Here is a 22,200-nt window from a genome sequence, read left to right as displayed (position 1 = left end):
AACACATCCTTTTTATTTTAATTAAGTTCTTTCAGCAATACTGTCGTGACACTTTCACTTTTGATCACGATGTATTGTATGTGTCCATATGAATCACATATTCATGTATGCGGTGGGCGGAACTACCCAGCCCTAAGCCCTGTATTGAAATCATGAAGAAACTAACCGCAATATTGCCAAATTGCAACATCATGTTATCATGAATCAGCTTGGCACATACTGCCTATATCCCCACTGGGCCCGAGATTCATGCCTTTCCCTTCACCGGGCATGACAATGATAGGGCGCTACTTCTGTGCGAACAGCAGGTCTATCACCCGAGTGTGAAGATTGTTAGTGGAGTCAATACTCTGGCTTATTCTCTGCTGCACTCGGATCAGCTCCTCAGCCACGCCAGAGGAGCTCACTGCCTTTTCGGCCACCGCTGAGGCAATCCTGGCCACGTTCCGGTTGGTCTCGCAGACCTCCAGGTAGAGGAGCCGGTTCTGCTGAGCCAGTGAACGGAAGCCCTCGCGGATGGCCGCCGCCTGCTCCCGGTGAACTGCCAAGAGCTGCTCTTCGAAAGGGCTCAGGGAGGCGAACTGCGTGGGGATGCTGAACGCCCTCTGTGGGGCGGCTGCCACCCCTCCCCCTGGCTGTGGGGGCACTTTTGAGCAACGTCTTGGAAATTCACTCCCAGGCATTCCACCAATGAGACGGCTCAGATCAGCAGGCTCAGGCAGTTCTGCCTTGACGCTGACCTGGATCTGATGGTCTGACAGAGATGTAGAACTGGTTGGCTCTGCGTCTGGTAGGGTGGGTGGGCATGAATCAGAGGAGTCCTGAGAGTGGTGGTCATGGACCGATGACGGCTGATCATCAGCAGACTGCTGGCCTACCTCTCCACCGGTGGTGTTTATGTTCATCATCAAATCTGTGGAAGCCACAAAATAGTGTGAATGTTTAGAAAAGTCCCAATCTATCTGTCCATTCGTAGGAATTTGAAAGTGCATTCAAAGTGATTGAAATCAATTTTTTATTTCCTTTTGCACAAAGGGATACGAGTTAGAACCATGGCCAATAAGGCATGGTGTCAAATTAAGGTGCCAAATGTTGTGGCAACAAATCATAAAGTTATGTGTCTTATACTTCATAACATTCTGTAAGGGATCTGATTCTCCAATTATGTTGCTGTTTGTTTATCAACAGCAATGGTTGAGGGTGAGGTTAACAGTTTACAACTTGACATGTATGTAAAACTGTGTACCACTACCGTCCTATCCTTGATGATTATCAACCTATCCAAAGACCCAACTATGAATAACAAATGCTGCACAAACTGGACAGAGCAGTCGGCCTATAAGTCGTACAAATAACAATAGTCATTTATCAGGTATAAGGCCACAAGTTGACTTATGGGTCTGTCCCACGAAAAATAGTTAATCTGGTTAACCTACATATATTTTTACCAGCATATGATTTGCACATGTTGTTCAGAATTTGGGGAAAATCTTTTGATATAAATTGGTCAACATTTTTAGACGACCTCCTGCAACCTCTGAAGCTGTTCAACAGATAACACAAGATTACCTTCACTGGGATAACACACCGTCTCACTCTCCTCCTTCATCTTAACCTCTAGGGGTATCTGTGTGTCCACTACGTCTGTATACCTCTTCTCCTCAGCCAGGGCTATGGACAGGGAGAACAAGGAGGAAGACGGACTGTAAACCCTGAGGTTCTGTCGCGCCATGTTGACCTTGTCCTTCGTCCGCCGCCTTAGGTCTTGCCATCGTCGCTTCACGTCAACGATGGATCGTTGCAGTCCCGAGGCTGCGCTCACCCGTTCGGCAATGTTGAACCAGATCTTATATTTCTCCTGGATGGTTAGAGTGTTCTTTTGCCTGGTCAGCGCCTCCTCTTGTTTGGTCACCTCTGTTATTAGAACACCTAGCTCAGCATCAGTGAACTTGCGCTTGCGAAATCTTGGCAGAGCCATCATTTCTCCTGTACTGTGAGAGCTGTGGAGTTGAGGATGAGGTTTTGTTAGAAATATTTTGTATTGTTTGTGGTTTTAAATATAAAGGGTTTGGTGGTTTAATGTTTGTGTATCACAACAGACCTGTGAACGTGTTCAGGTTCTTCAGATTGGTTCTTGAGCTTTTGTGAGTACCTCTGCTTGGTATATGTCCTTCTTAATGTCACACAGTGACTCTGAAAGAATTACATTCAAATACATAACATCAACACATGCAGCTCAGAACTCAACTCTGCCTGCAACTAAATTATTTTTTCAGCAGCCATGCGCTTTTACATATTCCAAAGTTATTTCACTGAACAGTATTTCTATAAGTTTATTTACATATGTATGCCCTGCTAAGTTGTTACATTTCATGACTGTACAACATGATTGGCCAGCTCAAACTTTTTTCAAAATAGGCTTCAATTTTCAGGAGCTGGTTTTCACTGTGAACTAATATTTTTACAATGACCTATATTCACCATCAAAACATACCAATGATGTATAATAAGAATAGCAACTTATAACCAGCTGCCAGGACCAAATCAAACTTCTGAACTGCCTTTCTTATCTTTTACAACTCAAAAATTGAAACTTCCTTTGAAGAAATAGCCTCCAAGCATTTTTCTAGAACAAATGCCTTTCTTGCCAACGGCAGACTATGTCAAGGATATTAATTAGAAATTTCATAATTTCTTAATATCCACGCCAAGTTTAAGGTGATGGTGGTCTGAGAGCGGAAGTCGCCAGAAGCACACCTTCAGTGAGGTGACCATAGACATAGAATAAATATATAGGAGGTGACGAGCACAATCCACCGTTGGACCAATGTGTGTTCGCTATCTCGGTACCCTACCATCTTCTGATAGTTATTCGGCAAACGAAAGATTTTGCGTCTTTGCAGGGAATGTAGGCTTGTCGGAAACACCATGAGCTGTCTACCACAACAACCAGCAGCACTCGCACAGGTGTGTTTTCCAGTGGCCTAAATGTCACACTACAGATGCACATAATTCTGGAGAAAACAAGATCCAAGTTTTGATATATCTTGAATCTGAATGTCAGGGCAAAATATGTTATGTTAATGAATCGCAAGGAATATGACAGACGAAGGAGGGACATCATCTGCTATCTGGTTTGGCAATCTTATCCCACGCCAGTTGTTTTTTAGGCTACTTCCTTAACCATGCGAGACATGTTTACAATAGCCACCCCCTAGAGTCATCTAAACTTCAACGTAATTGATTTCTTTAAAGCAATAGTAGGCTACTACCAGCGACTTCGGCTTTCGAACAACCCTACTTGGCTTGGCAAGCTTGGTAGAGTCCACGGTAACTTCCTTAAGAAGCCCGTATTTTTCATCATACACTGTGATTTGGTTTGGATCGCAAAACAATGTTGCAAGCATTTTCCTACACCCGTTCCTATAATCGGAGTAACCGATAAGGACAGTTGGCTATAGGTCAAACAAATGCAAGTGATGTAGGCCTAAGAAATAGGCTACCATACCTTAGTTTTCAGTGCGAAGATAAACAAATGGTGAGCGTCTCGATGCCCTCGATGATTTTATAGTTCAAGGAAGATTGCAAAGTTGGCTACACGCCACAATTTTTTAAGTTGCAACTATTCATGTGACAGAAGCATATGTCAGTAGGACGCAGTGTTTTGCGTGTGCAGTTTGCGTGAGACAAAAGCTCATGTGCTTCTTAAATTATTATTCGCCCTAAAGTGCACGTTTGCGCACCCAAGCGGATTGCTCCAACTTCTGGATGTATTGGTTGGCTACCTACTTGTGGTTGCATCCAGTCACCAATACAGAAAATGTACCAATCTTTTGACATGACCATGACTGTTACCATTGCCATCAAGCGTGTGCTTATTCATGCCGATTACAGATGATTTCATGCCGGTGTTTGGGAATGCCATAATACTTACTGATCCTATTTTTTTTGCTCAATGTTCCGGGTGTTTTTCTACCGGCGGACAGTAGGTGGCAGCAGACTGTCACAAAAATGTCAATGGAACGACTGTTTATGCTTTCGATCATCACCTAGCTAAATAAATGCCTTTTATTTTGTGTTTAGCATCTAATGCTACCAAAGCACGAAAAACGCTGTACTGTTACTTAACAAGGACTAAATCAAATATTGTATATCTTTGGCTAAAATAATCTGCGTATAGTCAGCCACAATAACGAAAAATTCACTATGGCCTTTCGTCATTTTTTTTTTTCAAAATAAAAGTCGAAACCTATTCATTAGTTTTTAATTACACAAATGCTCTTTTTCAGCTGAACAACACTGATTTCCTTTAAACGAAAGAATAGATGCTCATTCAACAAACTTTATGTGACACCAAAGGTACACTAAACGTAGAGGTTGGAAAATACGAACCAAGGTGGAAATTTAATGCAAAGAATCAGTGTTGTTCAGCTGAAAAAGAGCATTTGTTTTTCCTAGGCAGTCTGGGAAATGGCATATTTAGAATTGTGCCTACACAACAAAAGGTGACTGCATTAGTCATTCCACCTGTTTGAAACTGAGATGAAAGGTAGGATATATATATATATATATATATATATTTTTTTTTTAATGCACTTGGCCTACAATAATATGGAAAAACATAAAATTGTGTCTCCTTGGTATGGTTCTGAAATGAAATCCACATAACACTCACTTAAAATATATACAGCCGCGGAAAAAATTAAGAGACCACTTCAAAATTATCAGTTTCTCTGGTTTTACTATTTATTGGTATGTGTTAAAGTAAAATGTATATTTTTGTTTTATTCTATAACCTACTGGCAACATTCCTACCAAATTTCAAATAAAAATATTGTCATTTAGATCATTTATTTGCAGAAAAATGACAATTGGTCAAAATAGCAAAAAAGATGCAGTGTCTTCAGATCTCGAATAATGCAAAGAAAACAAGCTCATATTCATTTTTAAACTACACAATACTAATGCTTTAACTTAGGAAGAGTTCAGAAATCAATATTTGGTGGAATAACCTTGATTTAAAATCACAACTTTCATGTGTCTTGGCATGCTCTCCACCAGTCTTTCACATTGCCGTTGGGTGACTTTATGCTACTCCTGGCGCAAGAATTCAAGCAGCTCGGCTTCTTTTCATGGCTTGTGACCATCCATCTTCCTCTTGATCACATTTCAGAGTTTTTTTATGGGATTCAGGTCTCGAAATTGGGCTGGCCATGACAGGGTCCTGATCTGGTGATACTCCATCCACACCTTTACTGGCCTGGCTGTGTGGCATGGAGCATTGCCCTGCTGGAAAAAACACTTCTCAGAGTTGGGGAACATTGTCAGAGCAAAAGGAAGCAAGTTTTTCTTCCGGGACAACGTTGTACTTTGCCTGGCTGAGGTTTGTAAAAGACCATAAGGATTGAACCAAAGCCGACTGGAGGGTCTCTTAGTTCGTCTTCTCTGATGAGTCCAATTTCACAGTAGGTGCAAGACTCTGTGACTTGTAGGCCTCTCCAGGTCTCCGTCTAACCATCAGACGACCATGTGTTGGGCAAAGCTGAAAATTGGACTCATCAGAGAAGACGAACTAAGAGACCCTCCAGTCGGCTTTGGTTCAATCCTTATGGTCTTTTACAAACCTCAGCCAGGCAAAGTACAACGTTGTCCCGGAAGAAAAACTTGCTTCCTTTTGCTTATGTAATAGGTCACATAATTCGGACATTCAACGTTCAGTTACATAGAGAGTATTATGGATCACGAGAAGTGTAAATAAAGTGGCCTTTGGTGTGAAATGCAACTTTCTGGATGTGATTATCTGTAACAGGTTAAATGGAGAATGGAGAAGTAAAGGATGATAAACAATGGCTATCTTATAATTTCGTGTTATTTTTCAGTCTGCTAAAGTGACAAAATACGCAAATTCTATATACAGTGTATCAAGTTCGCAACTGGCAAGTGTGAAACACGTTGAAACATTTGTCAAACCGGATTTTTAAACTAAACTTTGTAGTGGACTTTTATTTTGACGTTTGTTGCTAGCTCCACGGAAGCTCTAACAAACCACCTATTTCTTCTACAACTTCTCATGTTGCCTGCTAACATTATTAGAGCCTACCGCCACCCACTGATTGGAGTATGCCTTGTCAGCTCTCTTGGTTGGGTACATGGGCGTATTAGGCCGTAAGGTGAACACGGTTTTCGTTTCAGCCCGTTCCACTCACTGGCATCTACACAATCTTTAGCTTATAAAAAAGAACGAGTCGTGGTTAGTTACCAAAAAAAAGTTCGTCGCTGATTTTCCAGTCGATTGTCTATATGGCTTTGTTTCATGCAGAACTAGAGACTTCAGAGCGTAATAAGATTTTTGTCGGGAGCCGTGCCACGGTTCGACACGTGATCATGCTACACCAATGAGAAGGCTGCATTTGTCAACAGAATGGAAAAATGGCGGCTCCCGTGTGGTTAGAAACATCGTTAAAGATAGAGGAAAACATCCGAACATCCTCAAAAGTGGGCTAAATTAATTCTAATTAGTGCTGTATAGATAGCCGCGTCCAAGAATAACAATGAGGCAAATATACGATAATGTTATTTTTATGTTAAGTCATTGACATCAAGTTTAACATACATGGGAATACCCATTACTGTGGATCTTACATGGACTGTGAACACCCACCGAAGAAATCAAGGCAAAGACTGTACTTCCTACATCAGCTGAGGAAGTTCAGCACCATCAGCTGTGTGTCCTGACAGCATCACTTGGTATGGGAACTGTACAGCCTGTGACTGCAGCACCGAATCATCAGAGCATCTCTCCATATTCTGCAGGAGACCTACAAGAAAAGACCTACCTACCAGCGCCCAAGGTATTGTAAAGGATTCCTAACATCCTGACCATGGACTTTTCAAAACACTGAGGTCAGGCAAACGTCTCTGCTGCTACAAGACCAGAACAGAGAGACTGAGGAGGAGCTTCTTTCCTCAAGCATTCCTTATCCTGAACACACACAATGACTATAAAACATCAATTACACCTTTTTCCCACACACTGCTCTTTAAACTCCCTCTTGCTATTTATGAAAAATATTTCTTGATCTTTCTTTCTTCACACTCGCACAGAAAAAACGGTAGTATTTTTATGTATGTGACAAATAAACCTCCATGTATCAATAAAAGGCAGTAATTGTAAATACCAATGACCATCTGTTTGTTCATTCATTCATTCATTCTTCCACAAATGAAAACAACACTAATGAACCATAAAAACACTCTTTATGAAACATGAAATATGATATATAAAACTGTACAAAACTGAATAAGAAATAACAGATTAGGGACACTCAGTCCTCACTGTTAGTGTCAGTGTCAGGACAGTTATCTTCCAGTTCCTACAGCAACGACATAGGTCAACTATGCAACACAATCCTGCAGAAAAACATCTGTCTGTCTCACAGGCACCTTTGCAGCCACAGTGTATCACATGCAAAACACTGTCAGGGGCCGGATTTCTAGTCATCCAGGTGACATGCAAGTTCCCATTCTCTATTTGCCAACCATATCCAGCAGGTGATGGAGCACTTATATTATGTTTGAGACAGGACCTCATTATTGCAGCCTGGTAGTTTGCCCTTTTGCAGTGCTGATGGAGGGCATCAGTGGTAGGGGGAATGGATAATTCTGGCAAGGCTGATGATGTCATACAGAAAGCCTTGAACCTAGCTTTATTTACATTATCAGCTGCCGACTGATCATATAAGTGGCATACATACTGGCAAAGAAATGCAAATGTTGACTGCTCCAAGTTTAAGTTAGTACCTAAACTTTTAAAAGCCTTTAGGTACTCATCTTTCTCACATGCAACAGAAAATGTCTTTTTTTTCTCCTTTGCCATTAAAGGCACTTGTGGAGTCACACCCAGAACATGTTTGAATTCCGATCAAGGCTGAAAACACACTGGTTCAAAGAGCTGATGACACCTTGGTAATGTCAATGATACATGTCCTGTTGCCAGTCCCTGTAAAAAAAACATATAAAGTGCATGGCAAATCTGTCTGCACACTTACAGCAATGACTGCCACATCTGTATATGCCAGACAGTGTAGCGGGTTGAAACGGAAACAGGGTTCACCTTACAGCCTATATGAGGATGTGCATGTGTGTGAGTGTGAGTGTGCACACACTGGGCACCTTCACGAGGCTTCTCTCCAGTCTTCTCTTCCACACACACACACACACAAACAGAGTTGAAGACCTTGTAAATGTTTTCCCACATAGTATGTTTTTGCATATGAAAATGCCAGTGAAAATGCCTTTAAATATTGTAAACATATAAAAGGTCAGGCACATTTATGTGGACCTTCCCTGCCATGTACTATCAGGTGATGTTTTAAAGACCCAGCTTGTTTAGAAGTTTTTCCACATTGGCATGAGTATCAACATATGCATTTGAGAAGGGCAAACTTCAAACTTCAGAATTCAAGCATTTACATGGCTTTTCTTCACTGTGCAACCGCTGATGGCATTTCAGACTTGATGTCCTAGTGTAGTGTTTCTCAACCACTGGGCCGTTGCACTTATCCTTATTACTACTGTATTTTGTGCTGTGTCTTACTGATATAATGTATTTAACCCTTATTTAATGTTAATCACAATTACAAACGAGGGTCTGACAGGGCTTACAATTAGGTGTGAGTGCTCCAGATCAATGAGGAAAAGTCAACCCCCTCCCTGGATTTCTAAAGTTGGGATGATTATTGTATTTCTGTGATGACTTCTTACAATGTTGCATGGAATTGTTTGTGTATCATCTAAGCCTATGATTTCTCATAGTTAAGATCACCTTAGCTGACGTAGGAAGTACAGTCTTTGCCTTGATTTCTTCGGTGTACTGGGTGTTCACAGTCCATGTAAGATCGTCAGTAATGTGTATGCCCATGTATGTCAAACTTGATCTAAATGACTTAACATAAAAATAACATTATCGTATATTTGCCTCATTGTTCTTCTTGGACGCGGCTATGTATACAGCACTAATTAGAATTAATTTAGCCCAATTTTGAGGATGTTCAAGTGTTTTCCTCTATCTTTAACGATGTTTCTAACCGCACGGGAGCCGCCATTTTTCCATTCTGTTGTCAAAAAGCAGCCTTCTCATTGGTGTAGCATGATCACGTGTCGAACCGTGGCACGGCTCCCGACAAAAATCTTATTACGCTCTGAAGTCTCTAGTTCTGCATAAAACAAAGCCATATAGACAATCGACTGGAAAATCAGCGACGAACTTTTTTTTGGTAACTAACCACGACTCGTTCTTTTTTATAAGCTAAAGATTGTGTAGATGCCAGTGAGTGGAACGGGATTCATTTTCTAAAGCACTTTTCGTGCTTCACCTTGCGGCCTATATTATGGACTTTGGTATTACCCTTTAAATAACAGAATGTAAGGGCTTATGGCGTGACCTCATACCCTATATCATTCACTGCTTAAGAAATAGTCGCATACATGATCTGTTATTCCTTTCATTTATCCAGAGCATAAGGTCTTCTCCCAAAGCGAAGTTGACGTGTTGCTGACCCCTATTGGTGACACTGGATAACGTGCATTCTCAACAAACAACATGGCCTCCTCGTACAGTCAGGAGTGGAGAGCTGTGTGTGACAAATTTCGTGACTCTCAAACTCTCTCAGATGTAGAGTCAAGAAACGATCCAGAGAATGACCCCTTTCGCTCTAAATATAAAGCCAGGGACCTGTTAAAGGAGATCTACACTGTGTTAAATAACTTTGATATCGGAGAGACTGAGAACGATGAGAACGATGCTGAGTGTCAGACAGAGGAACCCGTTGATGGAGCGAAGGGTGAGGCTTGTGGGAGAAGCTGCCCTGGTGATTCCAGTGCAGGAATACGAGCTGCTAAACTCGGGGTGATCGAATACTACCTCGGCGTAAACCATTTGGAAACTGAAGAATTGTCTGCTGGCGAAGAGCACTTGATGAAATGCATGAAACTACTGGAAAGGTGCACCATTACACAGGAGAACGTGTCTTTGTGTATCCAGGCCAGGGTACGTCATCTGTGTTTCTAGCGCCAGTAGCCTACGTTGTATAAGGATGTTAATCGTTTATTTGTCGTGATATCTAATGTATCATGTGTCTCATACATTACTGTGTTAGTGTCATACAGGCTTGCTTTTTGTCTTTGATAGAATCAGCTTGGAATTCTGTGGGCGGGCAGAGATGAAACCGAGAAAGCGCAAGGATTCTTAGAGACAGCCGAATCGATATACATACGCTACATGAAAGAGGTGAGAGCCATAAAGAGAGCACTATTCATATTTCAACGATACATTTCTTTCACTCAATTCAAACTTGACTTGACATCTGAGACTATGTTATTTTAGTTATGTTAAGATCATTCTCCCCTGAAATAGCATTGTCCTGCCTTCTTATTGTCTAATGTCTATCCGATAGTATATGCCATCTTATGGTACACAATAAGATTGCACTGGGCAGATGTTTATTTTCTATTGGAATTGATTGTACTTACTTATTTATTTGTCATTGTCACAGGATGGCCAGCCGCCCATGGACCTAACTGAGTTTTTTGTTGGAGAGGAAGATCAACTGTCTCAACAAGAGAGGACAAAAAGGTGATTCAACATCAAACAAAAACCCAGCATACAAAACTGTAATCGTCCCTATTACACAAGTGGTCTGAGGTGCTTTTACAGCTACTCAGTGCAACTGATTCCTGTAAATAGATCACCACCATTTTAGTTCACATGCCTGTCATGGTTTGAATCAGATAGTTAAATCAAAAAGTGTGAAAATCATTCCCTTTTCTAATATACTCCTACACAGGTTTGAGATGGCGTACACCCACACCCTGTACTACCTGGCTCAGGTGTATAAAAACTTGGAGCAGTTTGAGCGGGCTGGGAAATACTGCCACAGCACCCTGCAGAGACAGCTGGAGTTCAACCAGTTTGTGCCACTTGAGTGGGCTATCAATGCAGCGACACTCTCCCAGTATTACATCACAAAGGTATGGACAAGATCCCCATGAGAGATGCAGCCTGTAACCCACGTATTATTATTTTTTCAGATTGATGCAGATTAACCCATGTTGATACTACAGTTGTCATGGGAATGTCGGTGAACTTTCCTTAACCCCCTGAAGTCTGTGGCATTGTCACCAATGCCAGCAGAAATTAGATCCGTTTTTTCTGCAATCTTAAATCCAATCTTCGCAAGACATTATCACATTAATGAGATAGCATTGCAATACACCTTAAATGCGTATAAAGGCCCCTCCGATTTATACACTGACAAATAAAATAACTGTTTAAAAAAGGACCTTTCATAAGTTAAATATTGTCTTTTAGTCAGAGCACCAGTAGAACAGCGTAGAATCCTACATTAGTTGTTCTTTTCACATGCTTAAGCCACTCCCTGTGAAGTCCTTATAGGCAAGTCATGCCACTCGGCAGCCATTTTGACAATCTTGTCACTTTTGTGGTTCTGATATGGACATTTTGAAAAGACCCCAGAGGCCAAGGCTGCAAGATTTGGTGAAAATCAAGATGTCCATATGGTTTTTTTTAAATTTGAAACACAAGATGCCATGAGCGAAATAAGCAGTCAATGCCATGGCTGAGCATTTCCACCTTTGGAATCAGTATACATATCCATATTACTTATGTTTTACTTATGATGAATTAGATGGATTTCTTCAGAGACTTTTTACGGTGTTCAAAAGTTTGTCCTTTTAATCTAGCCAAGTCAGAGCTGGCAACCAGGACCAAAGCTTATGTTACGTTAGCAACACATTATTAGCTGTTTGATAATGTAGTCAAGCTGATGGCAGATAGATAGAGGCAGGAATTAGAATATTCATAAATCCATAGTCTATGCTAAAAAATGTTAGCCTATACAACATGCTAATCTCCAAGGGTGGTTAATAAAAATATTTTAACTTACTCCTCCAGTTCCTCTAAAGATAGTAGTAGTTCATCCTCTTGTAGTTCAATATTTGGTGACACAGTTTTCTTTAAACCCAGCTTGTCATTTTATTAGGCAAGAGAAGGCCATTATTAATGTAATTAATATTCCCAAAGAAAAACACAAAGATTTCCTTTTCATCAGATTTTTTTGTGCACCCACAGAAAGAACTTAAAGGTTATGTTATTTTTTTATATTTCATGAGCTGCTCGAATGGATGTAATGAATTGAGCATTTCAACAGAGATGTAAACTATACCTGAAAGGAATGCAGTGGAAGTTGTGCTCTATAAACAGCACACCAAAAAGCCTAATACAAAGTATTTACAGTAATGTGGATATACGTTTGATCTAAACCTATGCTCCGTGGCTATTTTTGTTGCTCCACACACCAATGTTGTAGGCCTGCATGTTCAGTGTCATATTAAACACATATTTCACAAATATTAAATAACCTCAACGGCCTATATAACTGCCCCCAAGACTGCAACAAGAGACCACCCCAGAAACATGTTAAGATTGGTTCTGTGATAAGTACTTTTAAAGTTTATTTTTTCCCTAAAAAATACTGTGTTGATACTCTGAGCTGTTTCTGTTGCAACTTAATATCTGTGTTGCTGATGACTTGTCCCACAGACCCGGTACATGGAGGGGCGGCACTGCCTGGCAGCCTCCAGTGTCATACTCGGACTGGCTGGGGAAGTTCCCTCTGAGGCCGCTGCCCAAGAGAGTAAGCGCCCACTTAACATGTGAAAATGGTGGATGATGGACAGCTCACCCCTTATTCGGTTATTACCTCTGTTGAGGGTAGTGTTCAGCAGATTACTGAAAGACACACAGATAGAAGTCTTTAATATTAAGTCAGTTCCGCTGTTTCAGTGAAAGTCTGACTGTCTGTAGTAAACTGCTGAAAGCCTTTTGCGATTTCTGCGTGTTTCTGTTTATAGACATTCCCATGACCTGTGTGATGTATACACACAGTGCCTCTATGAGGGTGTATGTGCATGTTGACAGGGATGTAGGAAATATATAATAATAATGAATAATTAATAATGATAATATGTCGGTGTGATCTGTGTTTAGGTGAGGTGGAGTATGAGCGTCGTGAACAGCTGCGCCAGAAGAGGGCAGAAATCGGCAGGTGTTGGATTAAATACTGTCTCAATCTGTTGCAGGACGCTAGGAAACTCTTGGAGGTAATGCATACAGCCGTGTAAATCACCTCAGACAACCATCAGTTGTCTAGTTTATATTATACAACATATATGAAGTGCATTGGAGATAGGTCTGTATTAGGTTCCATCTGGATTTAAAAACTGAAGTTGTCCGTTTTCTTTAATGTCAATGCCAAGTTTTTAAAAGCATACTCTATACAACCTAGCTACATATTTAGTTTTAGGTAAGTACCCAGTCAGTGTGTCATAAACTTGGCACAACTAAAATCAGCATTACAGGATGGGATACAGATGGGATACAGCCAAACTCCTTGCTCTATATCGGCTGAGTAAAGCAATTACAGTGCATTTATTTCATGTGGATCCTCATGTCTTATGAAGGCAATATTTATTTGAGTCTTCTGTAACTGAGGTATACTAAGACAAGTTTCGAGTGGGTATACAGTGTCTCCTGTCTTTACACCTAATTATATGTGTATCGAGAGTTTGTAAGTATGTTGGCAGCTCAGAACATGGCAGCACTCTTGAAAGGGACCCAAATATTATTTTGCTTGCAGGATATCATTTGCGAGCTGGGTTTAGAGTGGGTAGACAGTTTCTAGCTTAACTCTTAGCTCAGAGCAAACCTTCTCTCTTTAAAGTCTGCCAACTGTGAAATTCTTCCTTTGCTGCAGGATAACATTGGCGAGCTGGACGTTGACCGTCAGGCCGAGCTCAGGCGCACCCGGAGAGACGAGGAAGAGGAGCGCGAGCGTGAGAGGAAGAGCACAGTGCTGTTCAGCTCCAGCGACACATTCGACTCCATCTGCGCCCTGGAGGACAAGGTGAGCTGCATCTTCCCGCTGGACTTTGACGAGGCGCGCGCCGTCTTCCTGGTGGGCCAGAACTACGTGTGCGAGGCCAAGGAGTACTTCGAGATGGACGGCCACGTGACCGACCACATCGAGATCCTGCAGGACCACAGCGCCCTCTTCAAAGTGCTGGCCTTCTTCGATGAGGACCTGGAGCGCCGATGCAAGATGCACAAGCGCCGCGTGGACTTGCTGGAGCCCATCTGCAAGGACCTGAACGCCCAGTACTACCTGCTGGTGTGCCGGCAGCTGCAGTTCGAGCTGGCCGAGACCTACTATGAGATGATGGACCTGAAGCTGGCCCTGGCCGACCGGCAGGATGACCTGGATGCGCACACCGTCAAGAAGTTCAACCACCTGTGCTCCTCGTCCATGAGGTTCTACGACATGTTTCTGGACTCCACGCGCTCGCCCGAGGGCAAGTTCCCCGACAAGCTGGAGGACGACCTGCTGAGGCCCGCGCTGGTGGCCAAGTTCCGCGTGGCGAGGCTCCAGTCCAAGCTCATCTCGTCCAGCCCGACGGTCCAGATTGACAACCTGAACCTCTCGCTGGAGGCGTACCAGTTTGTGGTGCAGTACTGCAAGAAGCATCCAGAGTCCAAGGCTGCCGTGGAAACGGAGCTTGAGCTCAGCGAGGAGATGGTGAACCTGCTGCCCATCAAGATCAACAGGATCCGGGCCAAGATCACCACCAACTGAAGCACACCCAACTTAACTAACATAGCCCCCACACTCTTGTATGACTGGAATTTAAAGCTTTTTTGTTTGTTGGGTTAACACACAAAACGATTTAATTTGCACTGTTAAAAACACTCTTCCTTCAGGTTTTGTTTGCGCTCTCGCAAAGTAAATCCATCTTGACACTATGAGTGTATGTGGTCACCCTCTGCCTTTTTCCACTGATTCCTGATAAGTATTTTCAACTAAAGCTCCTCTGTAACTTTAACTGATCATCTCACTCATAATATAGTTCCCCAACCTCCCCAATGCCATTGTCAGCTTGGGACCAATGCAGGATGAGCTGCTAGAGATTTAGAGACATGTTGTTTTGCCAATGCATGACCTCTCTAGTTTTCAACCCTCATATACTAATAAACACAACTTGTTGTATAAATGCAGAGAATGTTGTAAATTCTAGAATATAACACCGCTGTTTTTGTTTGTTGTAATTACAGATCTGTTTAAAACGATGACCGTGCTGCAATAAACTTGTTGCTCTACAGTTAGCTTGGCTCATGTGTTGTAGTTTTTTTTTTCCTCACCATGCAACTTAATCTTACACAATGGAATTACAAACTGTCTAACGGTCTAAAAGTTTGTGAAACATCAAGTATTATGAGGCAAAACACTTTACATTTCTGAATTAACTTTATAATTTAATACATTTACCAAATAGTATTTTCTGACATTTCACTTTACTTTATTTCATTTTAGTACTGATCTTTGCCTTTGGAAATGACAAGATGGTGTTTTCCTCTGGTAGCATTAATGGCACACTGTTGGATAAAGGCATCATAAGCTACTGAAGTATTTCAATAATAATACAATATGAATAATGGCAATATGATTAATGTCGTTACAATTGCACTTCTCTGATAAGGGTTATTACAAGCAGCCATTAAGGCGTGTTTCATTTCTACCCCTAGCGTTTCCAAATGATGTGTTCCGCAACACTGATTTCCAAAGAGCTGACCTGTGTTTTACCAAAGGCCTACAGTTTTAGTGGAAAGCACCGTATGTTCCTCTTATTGCAGATCCCGCCCATTAGTTTCTGTCAAACCGTCTCACCACAACGATGCAGTTTTTTAAAAATAAGATCCATTTTTAACTCATCAGATGCTTTGACTTGTTTGTTTGTCCTAATAGCTGAACCCATCACAGTTAGAAACACATCAGTAAAATATGTAGGAAACACTACATCTGTGTTTTACCTGGATCATGCAGTGTGTTGGAGCTGAAATCACCTATCAATGCTGGTCTCTATTATTTCATTTTCCTGTGTATATGAAGCACATTGGAACTGCTTAGAAGGCAACCATTAGCACTTCTTTACTGAAATTATCTTTTTATGTCTGGAAGCTATAAGGGTTCATTTTCAAAGAGAAAAGTTCTAAATCTGTCACTTGCTGTACAGACTTAAAAATATATATGTTTTTTATATAAACATATATATGTGTGCGTGTGTGTGTATTTACAGAATGTCATGTCGCACAAGTGTAACATTTCCAATTCAGTAGCAGTAGTCATGCGGTAGACTCATCCACCTTCCATGGTCTGATGTAAATGTGTAAGGACTAGATGGAGTTTTAGGGTGAGTAACTTCATTCTCAGGCCATAATGCCCATTAGTAAGCTAGTAAACAGTGTTGATCTGGCCATAGCTGAGCATTTCCCTGATAGCTCATGGAACGTGGAGTGCTGATTACACATAATCAAATCTGAGTTCATCTCACTTCCTGTTTCGCAGATAGCTGCACATGTTGCAGTGTTTGTGTTTGTGTTAGAGTGTGTGTGTATCTGAGTGTCTGTGTGTCTGTGTGTCTGTGCGTGTGTTGTGAATTTAGTTGCTTGTTATCATTATTTGTAAGGCAAAGTAAGCAGAACAACACAAAGGCCTATGGCACATTTTTTTTTCAATCTTATTTTTTTCCTGTAGAAAAAAACACAGTGACTAAGAACACAAATCAGATAATAGTGAATAGCAGCTTTCAGATGCAAAATTACAGGCTACATGTATCTGTCCCTTGTTTGGTCTTTATCGCCCTGAAATTGCAGGGGTGCACAGGGGTAGTCTCTGTGGAAGAGCCAGTCTGTATCATCTTAAGGGAGTGAGACAGACACGCAAATTTTCACTTCCACCTGCCCTTACTTTATTTAGAGTCGGGTAGGTGGCGTTTTGAGCTATGATCAGCTGGATGAACCTTCTACACTACCGAATGGAGCTGTCAGTCAAATCATGATGTACTTTCAAAATGCCAGCTTGTCTAGACTTTAAAGTCCATCTTTACTAAACATTTCTGTTCATTTGTTTATTTAATTGTCAAGATAAAACACGTGGCCATCGAGTGCTTCAGCTGAGCACTCACTTTCAGCTACAGGAACTCATGATGGCCACAGAGCTTTTCTGGCTCAAGAGATGTCCACAACACACATTTATGGTGAAACGTGTGACCAAAATGTGTTTGGTAAACTGGCAGTTTGGCAGTGCTGTCCTCATCCGTGTCAATCTTTACATAATGCAAGTCCATGTAGCTATCATAAGTTGTACAAGCCAACAACTCACTGACCTCCAACAACAGCTCACATTCAAATCTGTAAAACACTGTAAAAGGTGTAACATTTCTATCTGTTTCACATTTTCATTCTGTATTTACACCTCACAGCCAGTGGTGGTGTGTGCACATGATAACAACTTAATTATTTAAAGTTGCAAAGATTTAAAGATGTAAAGATTTAAAGATATTTGAGCTCAACAGCCAATACAAATATACCCTTCCATTCCATGCTTCTGAGGCACTGTTGATTGGCTGGGATTGTTTATGGATTGGCCAGAACCAATGTTTGTTGCCCATTTACAGGGCAAGCACTGTGTCCCACCACCAGAGGTTTATTTTAGTGCAATTGTGAAAAAGGCTTCTCACCCAGCTGCATCTAGCTGAGGCACCCCGCTGTTTGGGCCAGTCACAGGACCTGGGGTCCAGGCAGAGGTCAGCCTATCAGCTGATCCCTAGGTTCTGTGGGGGTCGTAAACAGTAGAGTGCCACTGTCTATTTGGCCACCACCAAGACAGTTTCAAAGGAAACCCCACATTCCTCTGTGGACTGTTTCAAGTCTCCCCCTGAGGCATGCCTGGACATGCATCTCAGCCCCTCTCGCCCCTATATAAGCCCGACCCCCTCTCTGGCCATTTTGTGGGAGCAGAGCTGGAGAGAGGAGCATCAAGGAGCTTGTTGGACTTTTCATTTAATCATTCAGAGACATTCACTTGCCGTGCGTCATTGAGAACGTGAGTGTTTGTGTATATGGGTGTTATTTACTTGGTCGGTTTCATCGTGTATATATATTCATTCTTGTTGTGCATAATTGTAAATATCTGTATGTCTTGTTATTATCATTCATAGAAACCACGGATTCATGTGTGTATACAAGTCCCTTACAAGGATAATTGTATTCACTGATTATCATTCATATTCAACAACCACTTCATCACTGCGTGTGTGTGTGTGCAATAAACAGACATTATTGGAACTTTGGCATCCATTCTTGTTCTGACCGGACAGACCTGTGGCGATTGTCACTCATCATTTCAATTTACCAGCAATACAGTCCTTTCTGGGGATTCAACTACATCCCCTATTTTATATGGTCCTTCTTCCGCCGGAGTTTACATTTACCACAGTGAGGATGTCCATGCCAAGACAACAACTTCGGCAGGCACACACACTCTCTGACCAAGCCGTTGGTGGATCCAGCAGTCAACACCATGTGGACTCACTAGCTCCACCTGCTGGACAATCATCATCAAGCCACCTTCAAGAGGCATTCCTTTCAGCCCTGAGGGAGATCAAGAACGACAACATGCAGTTCAGGAGGGATATACTGCAGATGTTGCAAGCCCTCTCACCGTGTGCATCAGATGCACCACCAGCTCCAGCCACCAGCTTCGCTGCTCCACCATCAGGACGACTCCACATCGCGGACAGTGGGGTATCCAAAGCCAGTCTTCAGGTCCCTGACTTCTCGTCCACGCCGCTGCCAACCAGTCAGGCATTCATTCAGCCATTGGATGACCTGCAAGGTGTGCCGTGGCCCACGTCTCATCATTCTCCGCTGACGGTCCAACCAGCTGATGACACGTTCCCGCCACCACCTCCGCCAGTGTCATACCACGACATGGTCAGTGCAGCAGAGCAGAGATCGCCGCATCAGGTGCCACGCCCACATCATCCGCCGCCACAGATTGTGGCTGTGCTGACTGACCATGTGCAGAGCATGCCTATGGGTCCAGGGTACAGCCCGTCTGCTCACGCACCACAGTTTCAGGTGCCAACGCAGCAGGATGAGGTGCCATTCATCACGTCCAGAGCACCTCTGGAAGAGCCACCCGACCGCCAGAGGGGCGCCAGGGGGAACCAGAGCCCAGCCGTGCGTTCTACCACTGTCCTGCTTGGGTGTGACTCACCTGTTAAGGCAGTCGAGCCCACTGAGACAGCGCAGCCCTCACCACGGAAGCCAGAGCACCCACCGAAGTACTGCCCATTCTGCGACAGCATCCAGCACTACTTCAACCAGTGCACAGCATTCAGACAGCTGTGCAAGGATCAGAAGGTCAGCTGGATGAAGGATGGGAAACGGTGCTTGAGGTGTGGAAGGGATCATCCAACAGTGCAGTGCTACCTCAAGGCCAGATGCCAGACCTGCAATCTGACCCACCTGGACGTGCTGCACGACGTGAACGCCAGACCGGAGAAGCAAGCCCCCACCAGTCATCAGCCGGCAACGTACTATCTCGATCCTACCAGGAGAGGGAGCTGCGTGCTGCTGAAGATGGTGAAGGTGTGCTTGTACAATGGCGACACCAAGATGGAAACATACGCCATCTTGGATGACGGGTCTGAGCGCACCATCCTGCTCCACAGCGCTGCTCAGAAGCTGGGCCTACGGGGACAGAAAGAGGATCTGGCACTCAGGACTATCCGGCAGGAGATCAGGTCTGTGCCAGGGAGATCAGTCAACTTCTCTGTTGCATCAGCCAGTCACCCTCAGAAGCGGTTCAGGATAGAGCAAGCTTTCACCTCAACAGAGCTAGGCTTATCCACCCATTCATACCCGCTCAAAGCCCTGCAGAAGGCCTATCACCACCTCAGAGGTCTGCCTCTGCAGTCATTTCATCAGGCCCAACCGCTGCTCCTCATCGGGTCTGACTACCCTCATCTCATCACCCCAGTTGAGTGGGTGCTACTCGGCCCACCAGGTGGACCGGCTGCACTGAAGACACGCCTCGGTTGGACACTGCAAGGCCCGGCCAAGGTACCTTTGCATCAGTCCTCCACCCCTCAGTGTCTACTCACTGGGACTCATCCTCCAACTGCTCAGCTGCTTCATCACATGGCTCAGCCCTGGCAGATGGATGTCCTGCCCTCCCCGAATGTGAAACACATCACACAGTTGAAGCAGGACGCAGCCACTGTCAGGTCACAGGAGGAGGAAACCGTCAGAGTGGAGGTGGATTGCCTGCCACATCAAGCACTCCAGCAGTCCTTCCTTGTCCACCGGGGTGGCACTAGGACACGGCTGTGTCAGGAGTCCATCCGTGCGAAGGCACACAGCAAGAGGAGGAAGAAGCCAGCAGGTAGAGACGAGTCATTCCTCTACAAGCCTGCTGACCTGCAGAAGTCATCCTTCTGTGGTAACGTCTCAGTGACCTCTGCTCAGTCTCATCCAGGGGCAGGGGGTTTCAGCAGCTACCAAGAGCTTCTAGAGGCCTCTATCAGAGCATGTCATGGGGCGGCCACACCCACAGACCCCACAGCAGGGGACTTCAGGCAAGCTGAGCTTGCTCTCCTCCGGACAGTTCAGAGAGACTGCTTCCTGGAGGAATTCATCCTTCTGTCAACAGGGAGACCTGTCTCTGCAGCCAGCAGACTGCTGACGTTGGCTCCAGAGTTCGACACAAAGGCCCAGCTGATCCGTGTGGGGGGGCGGCTCCGCAGGTGTGAGTCTCTGGAGGAAGACGCAGTGCACCCCATAGTGCTGGATCCTCATCACCCCATCACCAAACTCATCATCCAGGACGGTGACAGCCGGCTCAGGCATCTGGGCCCGGAGAGGGTGTTTGCTGAGCTAAGGCGACGGTTCTGGATCTTGGGGGGAAGAAAGGCCATCAGAAAGCACCAGCACGGCTGTGCTGAGTGCCGAAGGCGGCGCAGCAGCCCAGTCATCCCCAGAATGGCTGACTGCTCACACTTCAGGCGGCAGCTTTCTCGGCCGCATTCTTCTTCCTCAGGTGTGGTTGCATCGAACCATACCCCCTCAGCATACGGACAGCGCAGATCCAGGTCATGGACCGGACCTACATGCGGCCCGTTGCAACCAGACTCCCATCATCCCCACAGGATGCAACTGGCTGGAGTCACTGGAAGGAACTTTGCTTCACAAAGTTGGGGCGGCTGTGAAAAAGGCTTCTCACCCAGCTGCATCTAGCTGAGGCACCCCGCTGTTTGGGCCAGTCACAGGACCTGGGGTCCAGGCAGAGGTCAGCCTATCAGCTGATCCCTAGGTTCTGTGGGGGTCGTAAACAGTAGAGTGCCACTGTCTATTTGGCCACCACCAAGACAGTTTCAAAGGAAACCCCACATTCCTCTGTGGACTGTTTCAAGTCTCCCCCTGAGGCATGCCTGGACATGCATCTCAGCCCCTCTCGCCCCTATATAAGCCCGACCCCCTCTCTGGCCATTTTGTGGGAGCAGAGCTGGAGAGAGGAGCATCAAGGAGCTTGTTGGACTTTTCATTTAATCATTCAGAGACATTCACTTGCCGTGCGTCATTGAGAACGTGAGTGTTTGTGTATATGGGTGTTATTTACTTGGTCGGTTTCATCGTGTATATATATTCATTCTTGTTGTGCATAATTGTAAATATCTGTATGTCTTGTTATTATCATTCATAGAAACCACGGATTCATGTGTGTATACAAGTCCCTTACAAGGATAATTGTATTCACTGATTATCATTCATATTCAACAACCACTTCATCACTGCGTGTGTGTGTGTGCAATAAACAGACATTATTGGAACTTTGGCATCCATTCTTGTTCTGACCGGACAGACCTGTGGCGATTGTCACTCATCATTTCAATTTACCAGCAATACAGTCCTTTCTGGGGATTCAACTACATCCCCTATTTTATAGCAATGTTTAGAGACATTTGCTGAATTTGATCAAAAGTGTATGGGATTAGAACTAAGGACTGCTTCTTTAATAATACAAAATACATACATTAAGATATCCAGTCCAGTAAACCATTAGCGTGCTGTATTGGAGATTCAGTATTCAAGACTCTGAAACTCTACTAAGAATCGGTAATTATAATTCATCTGACAACTTCGCTTCCCACGAAGAATTCCCATCTGGGTGGATGGGAAGGTCTAAGAACAGTTCCAGGATGAAAACATGGTCTACTGTGAAAATA

At 43.7% G+C, this 22,200-nt stretch overlaps 2 protein-coding genes across 2 annotated transcripts; one reads left to right on the top strand and one right to left on the bottom strand.

Moving 5' to 3' along the window:
- Positions 1-287: 287 nt before the first annotated feature.
- Positions 288-3,950, bottom strand: LOC308373109 (uncharacterized protein; the record flags this gene model as incomplete). The annotated part of the gene is made up of 4 exons (XM_080848521.1): positions 3,935-3,950; positions 2,102-2,193; positions 1,570-2,000; positions 288-913 (listed from the first exon to the last, which is right to left on the bottom strand). Exons 3-4 carry the CDS (start codon positions 1,979-1,981, stop codon positions 288-290), a joined length of 1,038 nt encoding a protein of 345 aa, XP_080704647.1. The 5' UTR covers positions 1,982-2,000; positions 2,102-2,193; positions 3,935-3,950.
- Positions 3,951-9,601: 5,651 nt separating this feature from the next.
- Positions 9,602-15,153, top strand: kifbp (kinesin family binding protein; the record flags this gene model as incomplete). Its single annotated transcript, XM_080848463.1, has 7 exons — positions 9,602-10,048; positions 10,190-10,288; positions 10,554-10,633; positions 10,845-11,028; positions 12,620-12,713; positions 13,067-13,179; positions 13,833-15,153. The coding sequence occupies 7 exons, from the start codon at positions 9,602-9,604 to the stop codon at positions 14,706-14,708; spliced, it is 1,893 nt and encodes a 630-aa protein (XP_080704589.1). The 3' UTR covers positions 14,709-15,153.
- Between the last annotated feature and the right edge of the window lie 7,047 nt (positions 15,154-22,200).

The sequence above is a fragment of the Sprattus sprattus genome (assembly GCF_963457725.1).
Source record: "Sprattus sprattus genome assembly, chromosome: 12".
Lineage (NCBI taxonomy): Eukaryota > Metazoa > Chordata > Actinopteri > Clupeiformes > Clupeidae > Sprattus > Sprattus sprattus.
This window is presented reverse-complemented; position numbering and strand designations above follow the sequence as displayed.